Source organism: Phytophthora ramorum (genome assembly GCF_020800215.1).
Source record: "Phytophthora ramorum isolate Pr-102 chromosome Unknown Phyram_PR-102_s0007, whole genome shotgun sequence".
Taxonomy (NCBI): domain Eukaryota; phylum Oomycota; class Peronosporomycetes; order Peronosporales; family Peronosporaceae; genus Phytophthora; species Phytophthora ramorum.
In genome coordinates this window covers 2354658-2378234 of record NW_027150653.1, presented here as the reverse complement: position 1 = coordinate 2378234, position 23577 = coordinate 2354658, and the positions used below count along the sequence as shown (strand labels likewise).

At 53.2% G+C, this 23577-nt stretch overlaps 7 protein-coding genes across 9 annotated transcripts; 4 read left to right on the top strand and 3 right to left on the bottom strand.

Moving 5' to 3' along the window:
- Positions 1-841: 841 nt before the first annotated feature.
- Positions 842-2639, bottom strand: KRP23_8770 (Sodium/hydrogen exchanger 8; the record flags this gene model as incomplete). The annotated part of the gene is made up of 4 exons (XM_067894252.1): positions 842-1087; positions 1178-1518; positions 1595-1650; positions 1732-2639. 4 exons carry the CDS (start codon positions 2637-2639, stop codon positions 842-844), a joined length of 1551 nt encoding a protein of 516 aa, XP_067743704.1.
- Positions 2640-3698: 1059 nt separating this feature from the next.
- Positions 3699-7264, top strand: KRP23_8769 (Phenylacetaldehyde reductase; the record flags this gene model as incomplete). Of its 2 annotated transcripts, none has more annotated exons than XM_067894251.1 (5): positions 3699-4380; positions 4453-5883; positions 5957-6300; positions 6430-6513; positions 6593-7264. In XM_067894251.1, 5 exons carry the CDS (start codon positions 3699-3701, stop codon positions 7262-7264), a joined length of 3213 nt encoding a protein of 1070 aa, XP_067743703.1. The 2 variants fall into 2 exon arrangements, with proteins under 2 accessions (XP_067743703.1, XP_067743702.1); XM_067894250.1 differs by having other exon boundaries at positions 5957-6306.
- Positions 7265-7586: 322 nt separating this feature from the next.
- Positions 7587-11122, top strand: KRP23_8768 (Autophagy-related protein 11; the record flags this gene model as incomplete). 2 transcript variants are annotated; one of them, XM_067894249.1, is made up of 12 exons in its annotated part: positions 7587-7699; positions 7779-7914; positions 7982-8081; positions 8158-8927; positions 8991-9213; positions 9280-9392; positions 9474-9999; positions 10079-10116; positions 10203-10246; positions 10364-10616; positions 10687-10928; positions 10990-11122. In XM_067894249.1, the coding sequence occupies 12 exons, from the start codon at positions 7587-7589 to the stop codon at positions 11120-11122; spliced, it is 2691 nt and encodes an 896-aa protein (XP_067743701.1). The 2 variants fall into 2 exon arrangements, with proteins under 2 accessions (XP_067743701.1, XP_067743700.1); XM_067894248.1 differs by having other exon boundaries at positions 10073-10116.
- Positions 11123-11376: 254 nt separating this feature from the next.
- On the top strand, positions 11377-12018 carry KRP23_8767 (uncharacterized protein; the record flags this gene model as incomplete). The annotated part of the gene is made up of 3 exons (XM_067894247.1): positions 11377-11472; positions 11545-11762; positions 11844-12018. The coding sequence occupies 3 exons, from the start codon at positions 11377-11379 to the stop codon at positions 12016-12018; spliced, it is 489 nt and encodes a 162-aa protein (XP_067743699.1).
- A 147-nt stretch (positions 12019-12165) lies between these two features.
- Positions 12166-15304, bottom strand: KRP23_8766 (Phosphatidylinositol 3,4,5-trisphosphate 5-phosphatase 2A; the record flags this gene model as incomplete). The annotated part of the gene is made up of 5 exons (XM_067894246.1): positions 12166-13145; positions 13216-13636; positions 13710-13916; positions 14001-14500; positions 14572-15304. 5 exons carry the CDS (start codon positions 15302-15304, stop codon positions 12166-12168), a joined length of 2841 nt encoding a protein of 946 aa, XP_067743698.1.
- An 834-nt stretch (positions 15305-16138) lies between these two features.
- KRP23_8765 (uncharacterized protein) lies at positions 16139-17702 on the top strand (the record flags this gene model as incomplete). Its single annotated transcript, XM_067894245.1, has 5 exons — positions 16139-16266; positions 16362-16557; positions 16636-16848; positions 16920-17561; positions 17637-17702. The coding sequence occupies 5 exons, from the start codon at positions 16139-16141 to the stop codon at positions 17700-17702; spliced, it is 1245 nt and encodes a 414-aa protein (XP_067743697.1).
- A 27-nt stretch (positions 17703-17729) lies between these two features.
- KRP23_8764 (uncharacterized protein) lies at positions 17730-19330 on the bottom strand (the record flags this gene model as incomplete). Its single annotated transcript, XM_067894244.1, has 3 exons — positions 17730-18011; positions 18085-18624; positions 18698-19330. The coding sequence occupies 3 exons, from the start codon at positions 19328-19330 to the stop codon at positions 17730-17732; spliced, it is 1455 nt and encodes a 484-aa protein (XP_067743696.1).
- Positions 19331-23577: the final 4247 nt, after the last annotated feature.

Below are 23577 nucleotides of genomic sequence, written 5' to 3'. Positions count from 1 at the left end.
CATCGCAGGCAAATAATGGAGCTCGAGCGTCGTTGGTTGGGCGGCTTCACGTTTTGGCCGGACTTGATACATTGCCCGCGATAATGGAAATGTCCTCTTGGTCGGCATGAACTCCGCTCTCTGAAATGGAGGAGATTTTGCGGTGCGGACGCCTGAAAACTGAACGGATGCGCCCCGGCACAACTTCTCATAACCAGTCGTCCCTCTATCGGACACGGCGGTGGCGCTCAAAAGGCGGCGTTCACCTTGCATTAATGGCGTTGACAAAAGCGTACCGGTACAACAAGGACCGATCATGCCTTGACGCCGTCAGTGCCAATGACGGGGGGCACTCTTAGCGCTTTTGCGGTTCGCGGGCTAGTGACAAAATATCCAGCGAAGCGTGTCCCATCACCGTTTAGCAACGAGTGTCCTATCACTGATCGAGATCATCCATCCACAAGGACGTTTATTACCGCAAGATGCAGCGACAACGAACATATCATAATCAGTTGAGGCTCGCATACTGCGCTTGCGCTTGCTTGTGGCTGTTGCGTGGGTGAAGACCGCAGGCCTTCAAGGCCGAACGTGCTCGGTATCCATTGTCTTGAAGAATCCCGGAATTTGCAGCAAGTTTGTTTGGCATTTTTGAGGTTATGGCCTTGAGATCGATTGTCGTCGTACTGTAAACCTAAACCATAACAAACGTACCAATCTACCAGTATATCGTAGTACTGCGAGCTCGACTGTCAGCTTCACCTACAGATGAGAAATCTGTTACGTTATCAATGCCAAGTGAAAACATGCATTATAGAGTGTCCTCCAACGGTTGACAGGATCCACTTTTAAGTGTTGTCCACGCTTAGTGCACATTGACTTCGCGCCGGATAACATCGACCACCTCGTCGTCCTCGTGCTCATTCTCGTCGGTGGCGCCCACGTTGCTGGAGCTGCCCTCGGGGCCGAAACCTCCCTTGCGCGGGCTGGTGTTGTCACCGTACTGGCACAAATTCGTCAGCAGCGGAATCAGATACTTGTTGTCGAACTGCAGCGCTCGCATGTGCCGGTGAGGCTTCACGGTCTTGTCGAGAGCCGCCTCTTGCTCGGCCTATCCATCAGAGACGAACAACAATGAAGCGTTTTGGTCAACATCCGGCCAGAGATTTACGGCAAGCAAGTCATCACGCAGAGTACTCACGGTCAGTCGTGGAATGCCGCACTTGTCCAGCACAGCAACCGTGCCGCCACCCATGACAAGGATCGACAGGAGCACGACGATCAGGGTTGTGGCCACGATTTCGGGGCGCTTTTCGCCAGGGAAGGACTTGGACAGCGCAAACGCCACGGCGCCGCGCATACCACCGTACCAGATCACATGCTGCTGATTCATGGTGATTCGAGCGCTATTCTTGCGCAGGTTGAGCAAGTACGATAGTGGATACACGGCGCACCCACGCGATAGCAGACAGAAGAACGCCATCCAGAAGATTAGCCAAAATCTGTAGTACTCTGTCAATCCAAACGCTGAGAGTCCCAGGTCTGTCGTACAGAGCAGTCAGTAAACTCGCGGGTAATGGCGGCACATATTTGCCAGGCTTTCAACTGCAGCACTTACTTAAAAACACCGATGTTTCAGCCATGTGTGAGAGCGTGTTGAAGACACTAGAGCACCTGCAAGTTCCAAAGCACAAAGGAGTACGTTGCAATGTCAGTTGCAAAGTTCGCTAGGTCAATCCAAAGCTCGTGACTTACACGTCGTGGGCTTCTGGGGTCAGATTTGGCGACGCGTAGTGCTTCATGGAGATACCAGCGAAAATGACGGACACAACGCCCGACATCCCGAGCACTTGCGACACAACGAAGGGCAGGTAGGCGAACATGACGTAGACCCCTACTTCGTGCAACAAGTTGCTGCGCAGGTTGCCGTACTTGAACAGTAACGCCGGAATCATGCCGAAAATGACCCCGATCATCGTGGAGCCTGTAAGCACCAAGCCGAACTCGAAAATGGCAAAGAGCATGGGCTTGAACTCGTAGGAGTGTCCGATAAAGCGGGAGAAAGTCTCGAAAAGGCAGATAGCCACGGCGTCATTGAGCGAGCTCTCTCCAAACACGAGATAAAATAGCGTCGGGTCCACGTGGAGTTCTTGGAAGACCGCCAGGATGGAAACGGCGTCCGTAGCGGAGATCAAGGAGCCGAAGGTGAGACTCTCAGCCATCGACAGTCGCATGACCCAACCAAAGCGACCGATGGTGTAAATCCCGATGCCAGTGACAACACTCATGATAAGTGTCCCGAAGATCGAGTACACCAGGATCGGGGTGATGTTTTCAAAGAAGTATCGGCGCTTCATGGTATATCCCGAGTTGAAAATGATCGGGGGCAGCATACCGACGAAGAAGAAGTTGGGGTCGAAGTACATGAGCGACACCGCGATCGAGCTCGACTTCATGAGCATGCAGAAAATGCTGGCAAGGATCCCCACACCGATGGTTGCAGCAGCCTCCGGGAGGTAATGCCAATGCAGCTTGTGGGTCACGTGGTTGCACAAGATGATGGAGACCATGAGCAGGATCAGGAAGGCGGCGAACTGGAACGCGAGCGAGTACTCGAGGCTGACATCCTCCTCGATGAGGCTGTCTCCGTAGGAATCCGTCATGCTTGATGCGGAGACCTCTGGTGTAGCAGTAGCGAAGGCGATTAAGTGTGCGACGACTAGGCGGACTATCGGTGGCGCCTGTTAGGAGCCGTCGGAAGTCTCAAGTAACCGCCGCAAGATCCAAGGGCTCATATCACTACTGTGCAGTAACTATTCTTGTAGGCCTCGAGTCGCTATCGACGCAGCAACTGGAAGGCATTGAGTGCGGAGCACAACACGTCGACGCCAAAATTTGGCGACACGGATTGAGGGATCTTGCGACTGACTGCGTTTTACTGCACCTCTCCTCAAGTGACACATGTCGGGTATGAGCATTGTGGCATGTTGTTGATGAAAAATGTAGCCAAGTATGTTTTTCTGGCCATGCTGGAAGAGATCGATCATCTTTGCCTTGCCTGGGTGCAGACACTCGAGCGGCGTGAGTCACGCAGTGGCCATCACGAGCGGGAGAGGGCTGCGCAATGCAATGGGGACAGGGACCATTGCGCCTCAGCAATACTTCGGCGGGCAATGTGCAATGGCTGCTGAAAGTCTCTATGCCGCTAGTACGGGCCCCTGAACGATCACGACTCCTACAAGCCGCAAGCCATTGCTGGGTGCGTTGATGTCTCCCTCCAATGGCAACCAGAAGGGCATTGGGCGCTTTGTGACCGTTGATAGCCGTTAAGCGGGCTGCAGTACATCAGCAGCAAGTGCTAAGATATTGCCCCTCTGGGAGGCTCCGAGCTCTGAGGCGCGGTTTCGGAAAAAACGAAGCAGCTCGGCGCCTTTTCTGCGCCAAAAGCCGTTGCAACCATCAAAAGTAACGATGAAGTTACGAGATTCGATCTTATGTGAACCACACTAACGCTACTTCTCATGTTGGGCGTCTCTCCCGCCTGAGTTGAGAAGGAAAGAACGCGAGCTCCCACGCACGCTTCAGCCCGCGCACTACGGCGACTTGACTCCCACCGCTGCACTTTGGAAAACGCCAGCGACTGCCCGTCGCGGTTGTTTTGCAAGGCCAGTGAGCCGTTCGTTTCGCGGTTTCGCTCGGAGATCTCTAAACGCCAGCCAACGATGCTGTTCGGCTCGCAGTACGACGAAGACGCGGCCACCGACCACAGCGGCAGCTCCACGACGCCGCCACAGTCGCGCAAGAAGAAGAGCGTGTCCTCCTCCTCCCGCAAAGGCAGCAAGATCAGCAGTCGCAGAGACCACAAACGCCCCAATATGACCGCGGGCCAGAGCAGCCCCACGCAGTCGCTAGACTCGACCAACTCGTCGTCCGCATCCTCCTCCTACCTGCTGGCCAACCAGCGCAATGGCAGCAACAGCAACTTCAACTACGCTGGCTTCGACGCGTCCAATGGCATCGCAGCTGTGAACGCGCCATCGCTGCTACCCAAGACGCGCCGACGCAGCGCCAAGAAGAAGAACGATCGCACCAAGAAGCTCAAGCGCCAAGTGGACCGCCAATGCATGTACCCGAGCGTCTGGAAGAAACTGCAGTTCCGCAAGAAGATCGTGCAGCTCGCCACCAACCTGAGCGACAAGCCTATCTGCGTTACGGGCGTGGACGGCTTCCTGGCCTCGTGGATCGTGTGCGAGCTGCTGAACCGCGGCTATCATGTGCGCGGCACCGTGCAGAACGGCAAGGACGACATCTCCGGGCTGCTGCAGCTGCCCAATGCCCGCAAGAACTTCTCAGTCGTGGAGACGTCGCTTTTGACGCCGGAAGCGTGTGACATGGCTGTCCAAGGTGGGTCGTGATGGTATCCTCCTGCCTTTGAAGAGGGTTTTGTGGTCTGATTCTTAATGTTTACATTTGCAGGATGTGAATTTGTTATCCACACGGGCACCCCGTCCTCTTGCTCGGTGCGAGATCCGCTGTCGGAGCAGCAGGAGCCGGGCGTGCACAGTATTGGCAGCCGCATGCACTGCATCATCCCCATGATGACCAACTTCATTCAGGCGTGTGCGCGGGCCCGTATTAAACGAGTTGTGCTGACCTCGTCGATTGCTGCTATGGCTGACTCGGTCACGCCGGATTCCATTATTAATGACGCGTGCTGGAACGTGACGTCTTCGCTGGAGAAGAACCCGCATTTCCTTAGTTTGAAGCTGGCGGAGGAGGCGGCGTGGCAACTCGTGGATCAACTCCCGAGTGATCGCCGTATCGATTTGGTCACGATGAATCCGGGAACGTTGTTTGGCCCGATGCTGTCCAAGTCGAAGCTCGCGCCTGGAAACCAAGTGATATACGACTTGGTGACAGGCCAGTACTCGGCACTGGTGGATTTGAATTGGAGCATGATTGATGTTCGCGATTGTGCGGTAGCGCATATTGCAGCGTTGGAGAACAATGACGCTCGAGGTCGCTATATCTGCGTCAACAGAAGCGTGTGGATGAAAGACGTTGTCGATATATTGTCCAATAATGGCTACAGCGGCCGTGATCTACCGTGGAAGGTGGGTCTACCTAGCTGGGTTGGGCGTCTGCCTGCATATTCAGTTCAGCTTGGGCAAGTGGGCGCTTCGCTCTACGCGTATGATCCGGCCTCGGTGCGATCATCGCCATATCTGGGCGACAAGGTCGTGGAGCACTTGAACATTCGTTTCCGATCAGTCGACTCGTCTATTGTGGAATCTGCGAATGATCTGCTGAAGTGGGGACTCATTAAGCCTTGGGCTGAGGATCACGAGGCTCTTGAGTGCGGGTGTTGCCACAATGCATTCACGTTCTATCGTCGAAAACACCATTGCCGGGAATGTGGTGTGATTATTTGCAACGACTGCTCAATGTCTCGAGCGGTTGTGGAGGGGACTGAAGGAAGAGCACGATTGTGCGATAAGTGCGTAAAAGGATCGATTCCAGAACTGCTGAACCTGCTAAAAGATGATGACCCGGATAAGAAGCGCATTGCGGTGGTTGCATTGGAGTCGTTGATGGAGAACCCGTTGAACCATGACTACGTGACTCGCTTTGGTGGCATCTTGCTATTGATGGACGCTATTCACCACCCCGATGAATCTATCTCGTCGCATGCTGCAGGCGCTTTGTGTGCTTTATCTTGCAGTGTGTCAAGTACACTTCAAATGGTACTTGAGGGAGCTGTGCTTCAGATGCTAGAGGTCGAGGAGACATTTAGCACGTGGGCCATTTGCCTGCAAGCTCTTCGCAACATTTGGAAGCAGATCAACCGACAGGATTTTCGTCGGATGCTCCATGCTGTAGCTAGGGTATCCGCTGACGCTAATATCGGTACGATTGCATCCTCCTTCCTTTCGGGTAAAGGTATTCTGATTCGTTAACACTTCTTTTATGGTATGTACAGGCGAGCTTCGTGGCAACATCTTGCTCACGTTCGTGCACATGATGGACGCTGAGGAGGTGCCGACGCTGTTGTCTGAGGGTTTGCTGTCAGTGCTGTATCACATGTTGCAATCGACGGACGAATTCCCTCGTTGCGCTGCTGCGCATGCTATTAAGCACTTGGTGCCTGCGGGATACGACCCAGACGTGACGATTGAAGTGCCGCCGTACCTTGTGGACGACCACGAGGAACTGTTCCTGAATTCGTCGCTGTCTGACCTGCAGTTCCTCGTGAAGGGCCATATCGCTCCGATCAACGCGCACAAGGTCGTTCTGTTCTTCCGCAACTCGTATTTCAAGAACATGGTGCGAGTGAGTATCGTTTGCATATCTGCTTATTTGCCTCTATTTTGCTAGCCTTGTTTGCTTGAATGTTGACAATCTCGCGTGGTTATGCTAATGATACAACTTGTGTATGTTGTTTACGTGATGTAGTTTGGTTCAGCTACAAGTCAGACTGCGGTGATCGAAGTCGACAACTGCAGCTACGAAGTGTTTTCCATCTTGTTGCGGTTCTTGGTGCGTTTTAGCTGCGTTGTAGCTTTTGGCTTTTGCCAATGCAAGCACTGACAAGTGTGTTTTGTGTGTGAATATGCAGTACACTGGCAAGGTGGACATTACGGCAGATGTAGCCGAAGAGCTGCTGCAGGCATCATCGTTCTACTGTGTGTACGAGTTGCAGAAACGCACGGAGGCCTTTTTGAGTGGCCAAATTTGTGTGGAGAATGTCGTGGACCTGCTGACGCTGTCAGAAGTATGCAACGCTGACGATCTGAAGAAGAACTGTGTTCCTTTCCTGATGCGGCACATCCACGAGATCGTGCGTCTGCCTGCGTTCGAGGAGCACCGCGTGCGCTCGAGTGAGGAGGTGTTGAAGGCGCTGACCAACATGCTTGGACCTGAGTGGGAAGCAAGCTACGCAAAGTTCAAGAAATCCATTGGTATCCAGGACAAAGAGGATGAGGACGAGCCTGCTGAAGCTGAGAAGACTGACGAAGAGGAGGAGCCGCCGATCACGCACCAGGTGAACGAAATCCAGGAGGCGCCACTGTCGCCGCGTTTCCTGCTGTCACCTGTGCCTCCTCCCAGCTACTCCGGGAACCAGTCGGTGTTTGCCACGGAGTCACCACGACTGAACACCGTGGGCGAGGACAAGTCGATGGAAGGTTTCCACTTCATGAAGACATTCGGCAACGAGGACGTTCTCTTCCGTCGTTCTCGCAACTTCTCGGAGGACTTCTCGGAGGGATTATCGGAAGGCGTGTGCTAGGTTATTTTATATGAACGGATGAGGGCTAATTTGTGCGTGACCGATTATTCAATGCAAGTTTGCTTGCCCCGCTGCAATCTGCTGCCGTTGTTGTTGCTGGATCTTCATCGGGCAGCGACGGTAAAGGTGAAGCACCAAGCCATTCACTGCGGTTAACTCCGAACCAGTGGCAATAGCTATAATCTCTCCATCTACTGGCTGATAATCGTGTCCAATCCCGTTTCGAGAACATACTTCGTCCCTTTTCTGTCGCCTCTTCTTTCTCAGACGGCAGCATTTCCGCCTTGGCGCGTGCTTGATGGGAACGGAGCTGTAGATACCAATGGACGGCGCCAGGACCAAGTCGCAGCACGCGGACGAGCAACACAAACACGCGGCGGTGCGCGTCGGGGACGCGTCCACGGGCGCCAAGCACGCGGTAGCGCTATCCTCCAAGTAATTCTCCTGCGTTTTGGGTTAAAAGTGGCTGCTAAAGCCTTGCACTTACGCATACAAACGTCAACATGCTGTGCAGTGTGGTGGTCGAGGAGCTGCGCGAGGAGCTGGCGCGGCTCAGCGGCGTCCCCGCAGCGGACCAGATCCTGCTCTGCGGGCCGCCGTTCGCCCGCTTGGACCCGCGACGGCCGCTGGAGTACTACGGACTTCCCGCTGTAAATTTGATTTATTATTTTTTAACTGAAAATGGAGGAGTGCTAATGTTTCCTTTTTAAATTGTAGGAGGACAAGGAGGTGTTTTTGTACGACCGCCGACTGCTGTCTCAAGAGGCGGCCGCGCCTCCATCCACGGCGGCAACGCTCGCTCCAGTTCACGTACCGTGTATGGTAGAATTCTGTTATTTGTTTTACTGTAAATTGAGCTGATGGTGTTTTTTATTGTGATGGATTTGGTGCAGTGCCGTCGGAACCAGTGGCGTCGTCGGAAGGGTCGAGGATGCTGAGTGAGAGTTCGCACCCGATGATGCGGGCGCTGGTGGAGTACGAAGGATACTTCCAGCTACAGGTCAGCCAGAGTGAGGCGCTGGAGAGCGGCACTCGGATGAATCTTTCTGCCAGCGAAAGGGGCACCCAGGAACTACAGGTGCAGGAGAGAGCTATCGCTGCTGCTGTTGCGAACTTGGATCTGTTCAAGACGTCGATGATGAAGCACTTTGCTCCGTTTTGGGCGGATTTCCAGGCTACGAGCGACAAGCATGAACGTCTGCTGAGCCAGTTTGACAGCTATCTCGAGGCACTGGGTACAGTGCAGCTTCACCCGGCACTGACTACAAATGAGATGAAGACGCTCTATGACTGCATTCCTGTTGAGAAGGAGCGCGAGTGGGCGGCGCAGTGTGAGCAATCGCACACACATGTGCGAGGACAGGTCCTGAAGCTGCAGCAGGTTCACGACGAAATATGCAAGGAAGTCACAGACATGATGGATACGCATGCCGACGCATGTCGGGAGTACAAAGAAGCTAGCGCTGAATTGGAACAGATGAAGGCGCTAAGGACCAAGCAATTGAACATCACTAGTACCTTGCGGGACAACTTGCAGTATGTCCTCAGCAGTATTGAGGAGACGTCCACGATTGCGAGCGCAAGTAATCCGATGCAGGCGTCTACTAATGCATTGGATGTGTGTCGGCGTATCGATGAATTATACCAAGGCCAGCAAAATATGGTACGTTTTTCGAGAAAGTTAGACGTGTTGTGACCCTTACGTTTAATTTCTTTGACGTCGTAGATCCCTGGTGCGCAAAGACTGGTTGAAGATATCGTTGCGCACGTGAATAAGATTGCAGCTAAAAAGGCAACGACGTTTGCACGGGTTCACTCAACCCTGCGCCAAATATCAATATCGCAGTCAAAGATCCGAGATTTTGAAAACTCACTGGCCGTGTTTCGAGAGGCACTTGCCGCCCAAAAGAAGCACTTCTACGAGCTGGAACATCTGGATAAGCTACCAGGTAAATTGTGTAGAGTGGTCAGAACGTGTGGTGGATCTAACTAACTATGACCTTGTCCCACGACAGAATCATATGCTGCCTGCCTCAAAGAGATATCAAGGCGTCTTAAGTATGGGCGTATGTTCTCCGACCGTATTCAGTCGATGGCTGAGGAATTAGCGCAGCTACGTGAAGATGAGGTACGCTTGGCAGTGATTTTTTCGGTGATACTACGTAGTAAGCAGTACTAACTTGACGCTGTGCTCCGTTTTTTCACGAAGGTTCAACACCGCGAAGAGTTTTTGCGCAGCTATGGCCAACACTTACCGCGAGACTTTGTCGCTGGACTTGCGGAAAAGCCGTCTCATTGTGAGTTCCGCATGCGCCCGTTTGACCAGAGTCTGCCATTAATTGATGACGAAGACAGTCAGGATTTTGACCCGTTCGAAGAAAAGGAACATCCGCCTTCAGACGAGTTTGTTGATTCCGAGGATCATGGTAGCTTCTCTGGATCGGCCAACAACGTGGATCTACTCAAGGAACACTGCAATGAACTGGAGGCCCGAGTGGCCGAGCTCACAGTGGAATTGGAGCAGTCCAAGAAGAATTTATATTACGATGGGTCGGGAAGTGATTCAATCTCCCGTTCAGACTTGTCCAAGACCAGCGCTCGTGAGGGGGAAAGTTCTTGCGAATTCCCGTTGGTATTGGCACTTGCGGCAACAGCAGGTGGCATGACCAGCTCGTCGGAAGCTGATCGGTCCAATCTCCTTGACCGCGAATTGGCAACCGTTAAGCGAAACATCGGTAAGTCAGGGAATGATGATTGTCCGATTGAGACAGCCAATTCTAACGGCGTCTTGTTTTCGATGCGGTCAAGGATCAGGTGCAGATAATAAGGACGCAACCATCGCCAAGCTGGAGGTACGCACTCTTGATCGAAGTCGAGATGGAGATTACTTGAGCTCACTTTCTCTGCTGTTTCTGTGCCTTATCGTTTGCCTTTACAGAGCGAAAACCAGCAATTCTTACTGAACGCGGCAGCCTTCGAAGAATATCCTTGCCAACTCTTGGTTGCATATGTATATACTCGTAGTGGGGCGGTCCTGTTTTCCCACCTAGGGTTCCTTAACCGGCGTGGCGCCTTTTGTTCTGCGGTTTTTGATTCTACGGAGATTCAGGAGCGATCAAAGCGTGAGAAACAGCTCAAGGAGAACCAGTTCAAACTCCAGCAGACGATTAAGGACTTAAGTAGCAGTGTTCGCTCGCAGCGAACATCATTGGCCAAGCTGCTTAAGCTTCTACAAGTTCCTGTGAAATCGCAGAGTGTCGAGCATGAGGATGTCGGCGCGTTTGTGGGCGCCAACTTCGATGCCGTGGAGATTCGTGTGAAGGAGCTGCTTGCCAGCGCCGAATCCGAAATGGTAGGTTGTATCCGAGTGAATCGACATGCGTTGTAGACAACGTGTATTCATCGGATATATGTTGTTGTAGATGCTACAATCGGAGTTGGAACAGCGGCGGTCAGAGTTCCGCTTGGTGGAGTCCGAGCAGGACGTAAGCGACTCGTTCAAGATCTCCTTCCGGAGCTTCAGTGTGAATGACCTGGCACTGTTCTTACCAACGTCGGCACCCGGAAGTGATGCACAGCGGGTGTACCTGGCTTTCCATCTCGGCTGTCCGCACCGCTTCCTCTCGGAGGAATCCATCTCTTCATTCAGCAACGATGGTCAAAGGTATGCTCGCAACTACTCCTTCCTCGCTCTCTGTCTTCTAACGTGCCAATTCCGCTTGTAGATATCCAGACTACGTGGTGGGCCGCATTGTGCTCATCGACGAGCAGACCGCGACGGAGGGTAACAATCCGTACGCCCTCCACCTCGGCACCACCTTCTACGTCTTGACGGTCGCCAGCCTCCACGAAAGCTAAGTCCAGCCCACACAAACCAATCCAAATCCTGCCGCATAACGTGAATGAAATGTTCAGCGGTGAAGGCGAACGTCCTGTTCAGCTTGGGCCTTCCTGCAGAGCCAGCGTGTACACTTACTCTAGCCTCTTCCTCCCCCAACACGTGCGCGGTTTTTTTTCTGCACCACCGAAACCTATTGTCAAAACAATCACCGTCATTCCTCTCCGAGCCCCTGGTCTCACGTAGCATTTCGTCCCCTCGCCTTCCTGCCTCCATGAGCTCCTCGTCGACGCCCCCCGCCGACCCCACGACCGCCAAGCGCGCCGTCGAGCAGTTCGACCACGAGTTCCAGCGCTACACGACTAAGCAGGTGCCGTAAAGATATCGTGAAAAACAGCTCTAAACTATCCTAAAAACTTACACTTTGTGAGGTGACCTACAGACTGGTAAAAGTGCTCGGGCCGTGGCCATGGCTCGTGCTGAGCTGGCCAAGTACAATGCTATTGTGTTCCAGGACAAGAAGCTGGAGGAGGCTGGCGTGAAGAAGGGGCGGCTGAGTAAGGAGATGCGTGCTGCCTACGAGAAGAAGATCAAGGACGTGACACAGGCACTCGACACGTTCCACCAGAACGTGGCAGGCTACAACCGTACCAAGGCCATGTCAGTGCTGCAACCTGCTGCTTTTGCTGGAATGTGCTGGTTTTTTTTGACAGTTTTTGGTGATTCTTGTGCGTGTTGCAGTCTGTCCTTCGTGCTGCTCGTGGCGTTCGTGCTCATGATGTTCTTCCAGCCGTGGGCCAAGCACTTTGACAACCCTACGGATCCCACGTACAACGAGTACGCGGCTTTGGAGGAGGAGCCGGCAGAGACCCTGAAGGAGACAGTGGAGGCTGCGGGTCTCAGCGACGAGCTGTAAGTCGTTCGCATCAACTCTCCTTTATAGACTGACTGGACGCATCTGCACCAGCACTTTGCTGTCGACCTCGGGTTGAATGAGATCGATTGACATTGAATCCATTGACTACGTTACGAGTACGTTATAATAATTTACTCTTGCTGTGACTCACGCGTCGCTCGCACGTTGCAAGAGCTGCAGACTCACGGAGCCTGTCAGTGTGCCGGTGTGTCTCCCGCCATCGGCGAGTTCCACGACAAAATTGTTCAGCTTCTGGATGCTATCGGGCTGCTCGTCGCCACCGTCGTTTGGACCTTGCGGGATACAGATCACCCCCTGGCCGAAGCAGGGGCCTTGAGTACCGGCGTGCACCTTGATTGCCACGTGCATGTTTCCAGTGGGGCGAGCGAACGTGGCGTGTGTGATACCGTCGCGCACAAAGTCCGCCCACTTGATGTGAGCCACGTTCGTCTTACACAACAGTCGATCTGTATTCTCCAGGTACACGCCGCCGCTCATCGAGTCCGCCAGCTCGAGCAACTTGCGCTGCGCCGAGAAAATATCTTCCGATGGCAGTGGGAAGACGATCGTCACCATCACTTGGTGTCCGTGGCGATCAAAACTCGAAAAGCGCTGATCGATGTCGACAGAGCTGCCAAGCGATATGAGCGGGAAATCGGCTTCAGTGTCAGGCTGCCACGAAACGCAGCTGAAGTTCAATCGTAGCTGACACTCAAGGACACCGCTGACATCCTGCATTCGCTGAAGTTTTTTGGCTGCAAGCTCCGTCTCAATAGGCAGGATGTCGCGATTAACAAGCGCTTGAAAGACTGCAAGCACCGGCTTGTGGTCCGAGCAACTGACCTCCTCGCACGATGCATATACAGCACATTGCAGTCGGTGGCGCATATCGCTTTGGGAGAAATACAGAATCCGATCGGTATACGATGGTACCCGCATGCCATGACCTTCCACGGCAGTCGTGTAGCATTCCGCTAGCTCCTCCACAGGCCACGTTCCAGCGTCCAGGTTCAAAGCCGCCCCGCGCACCCGTCGGAACGTAGGAGGAAACGCAATCTTAGCCTCGCGGAAGCCGTAGAAAATCTGTCCGTCCCGCATGCCGGTGCGAAGCTCATCATGTGCTACAACTGTCGTCCCAGGTGAAGTGGTCGTCGTCTACAAGCTCGCAGTCTGCTGAGTAGCGGATACTGTTGTTACTGCCGTTGGATGAAGCAAATGCCGATGTGCTGCTCTTCACGCTGCGTTCCAGCATACTAACGTCGAGGTCGTTGCTGTCCCTGTCGCTGCTAGCAGCAAGAGAGCTTCCAAGACCGAAAGAGCTGCTGAGACCGCGACTACCCATCGGACTCCATCGTTTTCCCAGTAGACCGCGGCGCAAACTGCGATTCCGCTTAATCGGTGCGGGCCTCGCAGTTTCACACTGTCGAACGTTTGATACCAGCTCCAGGATGGTAACTGCGCTCGCCTCACGTTGCGTCAATCTGTAGTTGAGGTCGCCTAGCACGAAGCTGTGGTGATGCACGTGTGGGAACTCGAAGCCCACGTCCTCCAGGTTCAAATGCAGCTCCTTCAGAATATCCTGAGAGTCACGATTCCGCCGCCGCACTTTTGATTTCCCCTGTATGCAACAGCAGACCATCATGTCAGCAAGGCATGTTGAAGCACTACACAGCTTCGCAAGCAGGTACTACCTTGGGATCCGAAGACAAATGGCACGCTACAAATGCGAACGACGTGTCGTAGTATCGGAAAGCGAACCCTACAGCACCTTTGTTGGATGCGCGGCCCAAGACCAACGACTTGCCAACATTGACTTCTTGCTGCACCACGGGCGGCATGTAGAAGGCTCCACTGTCCACATCTGAGGACTTGATGAACACAGTGATAGCAATATGCCCCTGTACACACCATTTGCATGGCACAACCACGTAAGCTAAGCACACATCAATACTGCAATCAGAATAGGTTGCTCTCGTCCTTACATGGTAGCCCAGCGACGTGTTCTTACTGCCAATCTCGCGGTTGAATTGGTGGAATTTTGACGCTCTGCGCGCAGGACCACTCGTTGCTGGCCGTGGACGTACACCCTCTAGATGCTGGCGAAGCAAGCTGCGAGTGTTTGCCAGATGTAGGCACTCCTGGAGGCCGATAACGTAAATATCGTGCCCCAGCGGTACCCACTTGTCCATTTGAGCTGGTGTGAGTCTGGCCTCGCCCATATTGAACGTCGACACGAAGATGTTCGCAGGCTTACGGTAGTGTTTCACCAGGCTGTGATCGGTGCCCGTGTCCATCGTCGGGAACGATGGCGACGCCACAAACTTGCGGGTTGGAACGATAGACGGCTTACACGATACTATCCGGTACAACTTGGTCAGCAGTCCGCCATAGATGATGGCGGTCGTCAAGCCTTGTGTGCACACCGTCACCTGCATCAAAACAGCGACCGCAAACCTAGCGGAGCCCAGTTCCTCGTCGAACACTACATCACAAAAACGGCATTGAGCTTAGTACAAACTTAGCCATGACGAACAAACGACCAGTATAACTCACGCCGAAATACCGTGCTGGGTGTCCAGAGCACGATGAACGCTGCGATGTAGATACGAAGCTTGGAAGTGATGAGCGCCCAGGACTCCTGCGCATCCAGATTGGCGTCCCGGAAGTCACGCGAGATGCGGTTGTGCGTGACCCAGAGGATGACGCTGATGTAGAGGATGGCGCAGACGACAAAAAGGTAGAACGTCCAGAATTGATTGCCGCGTGACTCGACCCAGCAGTAGAACGTGGCGTCGCCGAAGAACCTGGCCGCGTAGAGCGCCACGCTGCAGGCCACGGCGGGCACAATCACGAGCAGCACGTAGAGCTTGAACCTGCTTTTGAGCCGCGCCTCGCTGTCGCGGTGGACAATTTTGCGGTAGAAGCAGTGGGCGATGGCCGCGTTCCAGAAGACCGACATGAGGCCGAACAGGTGCAGCGCGAAGGCCTGCACGTTGCAGGCGGCGGTGACGTCGGTCGTGTGCGGCAGCGGGTTGCCGAACATCTTGGGGAAGGACAGACCCGCGTCCAGCAGCGAGAGCACGACCACCATCTTCTGCACCATGGAGACGCCACTGTGCATCCGCGCGGACACGTAGTGGTGGCGCACGATGTACAGGCCGCCGCCTAGCGACAGCGCGCAGCAGCTCAGGATGACCGTGTGCAGTGCGTCCAGTTGGGCGGGTGAGAGACTCGCGTTCTGCGTGGCGGCGTCCGTCAGCGCGCGGCGGAGCGTCCCAGTCCCCATGTGGACGACCAAGGGAGATTAGCGGAGCCCTTGGAGCTTTGGTGGTTGGGCTTTTGGTCACCAATGAGGTTCTGATTCTGATGTGGACTTGGTCCAATTGCGCTGCCAATGGAGACTTGTCGTCGCCTCTGGACTCGGAGCCCAAAGTCACTTTGAGCGGATCCGCCTCAACTGCTGCCAGGCCAGGTGGTGTCCACGTTCTGAACCTGTGGCGAGTTGTGAGAGAGCGGACAACAATAATGTCATCCCGATATCCTAAGGCTGTTGGTTGATGAGCTGGGGTTGTGCTGTGAATTGAAGGAGATATGAGACACGGTACGCTCTCTCGACGTCTGCCCGAGGGAGAGATACAGAGGTGGTACAACGTGGATTCACTCGGCGGTTGTGAGTCTCGAGCGCGGGCCTCGTAGAGTCTGCGGCGCTGCGCCGGCGCAATCGATGATCATCCCGGTACCGGATATCCTACGCCATGGTATGGAGCCCCACGCAGGCAGCCAAGAGCTCTCTCTTTCTTTCTCTCTCGCACTCTCTAGGACCGCTGTCTGCCGTCCCCAATCAAAACCAAAAGAGGTAAGTTACCTCAGGTAGCGGCCGGATTCTTTCGAGCCCTCGACGGTAACAACGCAATGCAATGCCTTTCAACGCCATGAAGAAATGTGGCCACAAGCGCCTATGCACGACGCTATGTTGCTGCTGGGCGATCCCCCAATTGCCTCGGCGCTGCTCAACATCGCTGACCACAATCTGACTCTGCCTTGACGTGAAAAAAATGTACCCATATTCTTAAAAAGGATACGTACCCTGGTTACGCGCAAATACGAACTGCATTCTAAGATGGTCCCGTTCATCTTCTGGCGCGTGGGGCTGGCGCTGCTGGCGACGCTGGCCGCGTTCCTGCTGTCCAGACCCGTGGTAGAAGTGCTGCTTAACACCATCCGCTCCAGACTCGACAAACGCGTTCGGTGCGGGACAGCAGCTGACCGAAATACGCTACTTATTAGCGCCTTCATCCAACTTTTATGCTAATTTATATTGTATTGCTATTACGGCGGCGTAGATGGATCGCCGACGTGCAGCATTACATGCTCACGTATCTGTGGTGGTTCCTCTTTCTGGTCCTGGTGCGGGATGTCGTGGCTCGGTACATTTTGGACCTGGGCAGCGAGAAAGACGAGGTGATGCAGTATCTGCGCTACCTCGTGGCCGTGCCACTCGTGTTCGGCACCTTTGCCTTACGCAAAGTCGTCACCAATGTAGGGCAATGCAGAACGTATTGGAGGGAGTTTTTGGTGCAGTTACTGAAGGCTTTTTGTTGTTGTTTTGGTGTGCAGATTTTCGTCCGGTACTTCAAATGGGACCGCTACTCGTCGGACTACGACGCTCGGATCTTCGTCATCACTGAGTCGATCAAGTTCGTGTGCCTCGTGGTCATCCTGATCGAGATTTTCTACATTTTCTTTCTGTCCAACTCGTTCATGCGGTTCCTACTGGTGGTCGGGTTTCTGAGTGTCGAGTTGGTTGCGGTACTCTCAGGTTTTACGGTGGTGAGTGCAGACATGCGTGACTTCATTGACATTGGTGCTGAAAGACGACGTATTTTTTTTCCACTTGTTAGCTGAAGAATGTGGCAACTGGGCTCTTCCTCATCTTTGCAGAGCCCTTCCGAACCGGCAGCGAGGTCAAGGTGCGGCGGATGTTGGGCTTCATTGAGCGGGTATCGCTTGCACGCACAATCATGCGGGGTACGGATGGATCCAAGATATTTGTGCCAAACGGTATTTTTGCGGACAATTACCAGACTAGCGGCAACGCGTTAGATGCTCACACGCACACGCTCATGCTGCGCCTACACCCATCTACACCAGCACAAAAGATCAAAGAACTTGTTCAAGAACTGCAGACCGTCCTGCCGACTTATTCCCTGACATACGAAGCACTTGCTGCGATACATAGAGATCGTCGCGAGGGGTTCGCTAACAGGTCCATCAGTGCCAGCAGCATCAGCACCAGCGCAGGAAGTGACGACAGCATTCTAGGAGACCGAAATCAGTCGACTGCAAGCAGCGATGTTAACTCCGGTACCCCGCGCACGCGCGGGATGTCTAGCACCACTTCCAGTGCATTTGACGCGACAGGCCGGCCCATTCCTCCCCCTCCTCCGCCGGTGCGTGTGGAACTTCACGCTATGTTCACGGTGAAAGTTATTGTCCGCATGGATTGCGATCGTTTTCGGTCGCTTGAGGAAGCCAAGACCGAGGTAAGCGCCACCGCTGACATTTGGCTGATTTACGTCCAACCAGGGTCCTCATTCATCTTTCTCTGTGTTTCTTAGATAAATCTCGCCATTATCGACACAATCCAGCGGCTTCGCGTTAATGTGCAACAGACAACTCGTTGAAAATACCTCGACATGAATCACAATAATTTATACCAAATCGGCACGGTCTCCGGTCGGTCGACGGTGCCTTAGCATGTTGCCGTCACTGAAAATACGCCGTCCAAGTGGCTCGCTTGCTGGCGGTGCTCGTCGTCGACGACGATGGCTTGACAATTCAGGGAGCTGATCGGAGTGTCGCTCGAGTACATCCGGTCCATCAGTCGTAGATGCAGACGATGAGGCCGACGAACTTGAGTCAATGTAGCCTTCTTCTTCTCTATGAAGCCTCAACTTGAGCTTGGTTATCAGCTCTGTGATCTGGAGCACGATCTAAGGTATACAAAAGCAAAATGCACGTGAGGTTACAAACAATATGCCCCTACCGCTACGCATAGCAACGAACCTCAGTCTTCTCGGTCAGCAATCCCTTGATATGGCGCTCCTGGGAATAATAGACAACATGCACAAGGTATGGCGCCTCGATGCAGATCCAGAAGCGGCCTTGTGGCTGCAATTCCTCCGAAGCAAGTTGCTTCCTGTGCTGCTTGCTCCGTTCGTACACGTTCATCATATCCCAACCTCCGCGCGGTTTCTCGAGCCCCAAGACATCGCCCTTCGAATTCATACGCTGGTCAACCAATTGCCGCTGTAAAAAGTTGTCCATCTCCTGGATGAAAACACGCAATGCTGTAGTGGGCGTCGAGTGACTAAAATGCACGGGGATGACGCAGCGTCGATCCAAATTCTTGCTCTGCACAGTCACCGAGTTCTCGAGCATGATGCTGTTGGGGATGTACGCCAGCCCTTTGTCGTACTGCCGCAGCGAAAAGCCCTGCAGAAACAAGCGTTCCACCACGCCTTCGTGGCCCTGGAACGACACATGTAATCCACTCTTAATCTGTTCATCCTGCAGCGTCATCAGTCCGCCCATGATGTTCTTGAGCTGCAAAATAATCAGCACCACAAACATTAAACCAAAACGCACAACAATGCACAAAATATCCCCACCCACGTACCCAGGAGTGGGCTCCAAACACAAACACAAATTCCACCATAATGACCGCAACAGTGGACACTTGACCAGACTCAAAGTCCGTGAAGCGGCCGATCTCATCGATAATGCACGTGGACACGACGGCCGCCACGAGCAGCACTTTGATGACTCCAATGCCCTCGGTGATGATCATTACTCGACTGTAGTCGTCGTCGTCTTTGGACACGGCCCGACTCCAGCCTTGCACGCGGATGATCCCCCACGTCACGTAGTTGCACAGACAGATGACGAGCCACACTAGGGGCGGCCCCAGCAACAGCGTGATGATGCCCTGCAGTGTGCCTGGGTCCGTGTTCAGCAGCGTCTCCAGGTCCATTACGTAGGCCGAGAACCAGGCCAGCAACACGAAGACCACCCAGGACAGCGGCCGCAGCAGCGTCTTCTCGAACTCGCGCAGCCACGCGAACAGCGCCGGCAGCACGCGCTGAGCCACGCGCAGCGAGAAGCGTACCACCTCCACGCGCAGAATGTAGGCGGCCGCCAGTAGTGCAAGACCGAGGAACACGCGCCATTGGTCACTGCTCGTTGAGGCGGTCGCCGCCGGCGGGATGGTGATCGTCGCGGGCTGCGTTGCATTCGCGACGGTGTCGTTCATGCTTGCAGGAATGACTATTCCAGGGTCGGCGTGGGAATATTTGAAGAACTTTTTTTTTTCAAAACAGATGCGGGGTCTAACGTCAATTTCCGGATTATTTTCTTTGTGAGCTTCCACAACAACTGCCATGATAGAAGAAAGTAAGGGCTTTTTGTTCATACCCTCAACGGCAGGAGATCTTACCCGATGTCAATGCACGAAATAGTGATTAAGAAGACAGTAAAGCTATCACCAAGATCAAGACAATCTCAGAAAAACATCGAAGCCGACATGATGAAATTGATACCAATATGTTTGACGTCAAAGCTATCTGTGTAGGCCAGCATTTTATTGCATCGGCATCATTGACGAAGCAATAAAATAATAGCCAATACACCCTCACCCCCTCTTTCATTCATTGCTGCTATCAATGTATATTTGACAATATTTAGTGTAATTTATAGGAATTAGGTATCAATATTTGTGATGTTGTGCTAATCGTATCCCAATTCTCGTACTGTCCATTGAGGACAGGGGTAATGCAGTATTAAAAAATACTTCCTCCGGGCGTGAAAGATTGCCTCGATGGCCTTTCCACAGGTGTGAGAACTGCAAAAGTAATACGGAATTAGTATTGAGTACAACGATAAAGAACAAGCTCTCTGTGTTCATACGTTAATAACGACTCCTTCGTGAAGAACAACAACTGCAAAACGAAATGCATCTGAAGCGCATGGAAATGATTGAGGCAGCTTCCCCTCACGTCGAAGGTTGCTTTTACCGGCATGGGGAAACTTGTACTCGTTGGAAAGTACATGTATTATACTACATGTATTATGGTATTAATATGGCAATCAAGTGATCGGGATTACGCGGTCATTACGATTCGACTTTCCCCTCAGGTTGAATCGGCAGCTCGCCAGCGCGAGTTTGAAACATTTGAACACTAACATAAGTTAGGCCGGTATTATTGTACGTGTAATACGGTATAATAGAGGTAGATGAAGCATTTCCTTCGACGATGCTATTTGCTTAAATATCTCAACCATGGTACAGCATGAATATGGTACGTTGATATTTCGCGAGTTCAAGGCATCTTCTGTTTCGATAACGAGGATGAGGCTTCCGATGCGGTAAGAACGGCGGTGTACTACACGAATCTCCACCGGACGATCGACAACCGGGAGGTATCGTGATGCAAGCACTTTTAAACAAAACACCTTTTTTTTTCGATCTGACGCACCATGATATCCCTAGGGTGCACCGACCAAAACTAAAGTTGAAGCTTGGACCTATTCAGTACCAAGGGGACGACACCGCCAAGATCAGCCTGGATTTCGCTCACACCCTTCAACAAGATGAAATCACTCATTTCTGTTGCGCCGTAGTGATTCCAGGACGGTAGCGCATAACATGCGCTCTATATTATAATACCCATTGTGCTTTGCAGCTAAAATGTCGCTCCGTTTTATGGCTAGATCAAGCATGGCCAGACCATAAAAGCATGAGGACAACGTGGAATTAAACAGATCGACATCGATTTGCATTTTTAACATGCAAAAGGGATCGATTTGAGGTAGATCGAGATCGATCTGCTAGGGAAATCAATCACGACGCTAGGTTTGGTTTGTCCTAGCCCGAAATGTTAGCTGGCCTGAATAGATCGCCCTTTTATAGACTTCGATGTATTAAATCGACCTCGAGATACGTGAAACGACAAATGCATTGCATAATAATATATATTAATAATTTACGAGTTCAGTGTGTTTGGATCGCAATCCGATAGTCTCATCCCAAGTGGCAATCCCGCAATCCCGCATGCTTTCCGTACCGGTACAGAGTGCTCATTATCCGATCGATGATCGCCATTTCTCATTTAGACATCTCCGGGCTGCGCTGGCTATCACAAAATGATTGCCCGAGCACTGCTGCTCGTACTCCTCGTCGCTGTTTCAGGGTCCCTTTCAGATGAATCCATTCAACTAAGCGAGAGTTTCGGTGGTCCTCACGGAACAGAGTTCTCGGATGAAGCTTCAGTCGTCGTCGGACAGACCATTGGATCCATTACCATTCGTGCTGGCGAGCGCGTGGATGGCATTTCCCTAGAAGTTATGGGGCCGACTGCAGTGACATTTAATCATGGTGGGGCGGGTGGAACGGAAAATGCCCTCAAGCTTGGAGCGGGCGACCGCATCACGTCGATGGAGGTTCATTGGGGCAAGAAGAATGACCGAACCCGCATCTTCTATCTGAGCTTCGGCACGAGCGCTGGCAATTCGATCTCTGGAGGGTCCATGACGGAGGAAAAAAACTCGGTGACCGCACCAGAAGGTCACCAGCTCGGAGGCTTTTTCGGGCGTGGAGGCAATGAAATCGATTCGATTGGCGCGATCTGGGCACGTATCGAGGCTGTGCCCGCACCTGTGGCAACGGAGGCCCTCCCTCCTGCAACAGCAGCTCCTACGGAACCCCCTGCAGCAGTATCGATAGCAGGTTCAGCAACATCAGGTGTTGATGACCCTGCCCAAGGGCCCCCAGAAGCCGTATCTACAGAGTCCTCAGGGACAGGTTCAGCAACATCAGGTGTTGATGACCCTGCCCAAGGGCCTCCTGCAGCCGTATCTACAGAGTCCTCAGCGACAGGTTCAGCAGCGTCTCTAGAGGCCTCCTCTTCATCAGGGTCAGCTACGGATGATCCAGCTCCGAAAGTGGAGCAAACAGAGGCCCCAGTAGCTCCCACAGAAGCCCCAGCATCTGCCATTTCATTTGAGGACTCCGTTCAACTGAGTGAAAGTTTTGGTGGCCCCCATGGCACCGAGTTCTCCGACGAAGCCACAGCTACATCAGGACAAAAGGTTACATCTATCATCATTCGCGCCGGCGAGCGTGTCGACGGTATTACCTTGGAAATAGCAGCTCCGACAGGTGAGGCAATCAACCACGGCGGAAGTGGCGGCAAGGAGAACGCACTCAAGCTAGGCGAGGGCGAGTACATCACATCGATGGAGGCTCATTGGGGAAAGAAAGCCGGTCGGACTCGTATTTTCTACTTGAGTTTCGGTACGAGTGCAGGCAACACGGTGTCTGGAGGAACTCAAACAGAAGACAAGAATACGGTGACAGCCCCCGAGGGTTTTCAGCTTGGCGGGTTCTTCGGTCGAGGTGGCGACGAGATTGATTCGCTCGGCGCTATTTGGACTAGTGTCGAGTTGATCACTGCGCCACCAGCACCTGCCCCCGCTCCAGCCCCCGCAGGTGATGAACCACCCGGAACGGTAAAACCAGCAGAGGGCTCAGAGTCTGGTGGTTCTACAACAAAGCGAGCTATCATCCTAAGCGAATCGCTCGGTGGTCCACACGGTGATCAATTCTCTGATCAGCCACAAGCGACTTCCGCGCAAACTGTGAGCTCCATCACAATTCGTGCCGGCAAGCGCGTTGATGGACTCACCCTCGAAATTTCGGCTCCTACAGCTCAAACTTTTATTCATGGCGGAAAAGGAGGTACTGAAAACACGCTCAAGCTGGGTCCGGGCGAGTACATCACGTCGATGGAGGCCCATTTTGGGAAGAAGACGGTCGGAGTATCAAGCAGAACCCGCATCTTCTATCTCAAATTCGATACGAGCGCGGGTAACACGGTTTCTGCGGGGACCCCGACCGACGAAAAAGGCACGGTGACTGCGCCGGAAGGCTATCAACTTGGCGGGTTCTTTGGTCGGTCCGGCGACGAAATTGATCTGATCGGTGTGGTGTGGACCAGCATTGAAGCAGTCGCAGAAACAGCTTCGCCGACTAGTGGAGATGAAGATATCCAGCTGAGCGCAGTTTATGGAGGTCCTCATGGTGTCGCGTTCTCTGACATGTCGGAGCTTATACTAGGGCAGACGCTTAGCTCCGTCACTCTTCGCGGTAGCAAGCGCGTTGATGCAGTCACACTGCAGGTCGCGACGCCGGCGGAATTGACCTGGGGTCACGGCGGCTCAGGCGGAACTGAGAACACCCTCGCTCTCGCTCCTGGCGAGTACATCAATTCAATGGAGATTCACTGGGGAAAGAAGAGCGGACGCACACATGTAGCCTTTGTAAACCTCATTACGAGCGAAGGAAACTCTGTTGCCGCGGGAACGAAGACAGAACAGAGTGCGACGGAAACTGCCCCTGACGGCTTCCGGCTTGGCGGCTTCTATGGCCGTGCAGAGGGTGAAGTCGACCAACTCGGAGCTATCTGGACGAGGATATCAGCGGTGCCAGCTCTGCTTACAGAT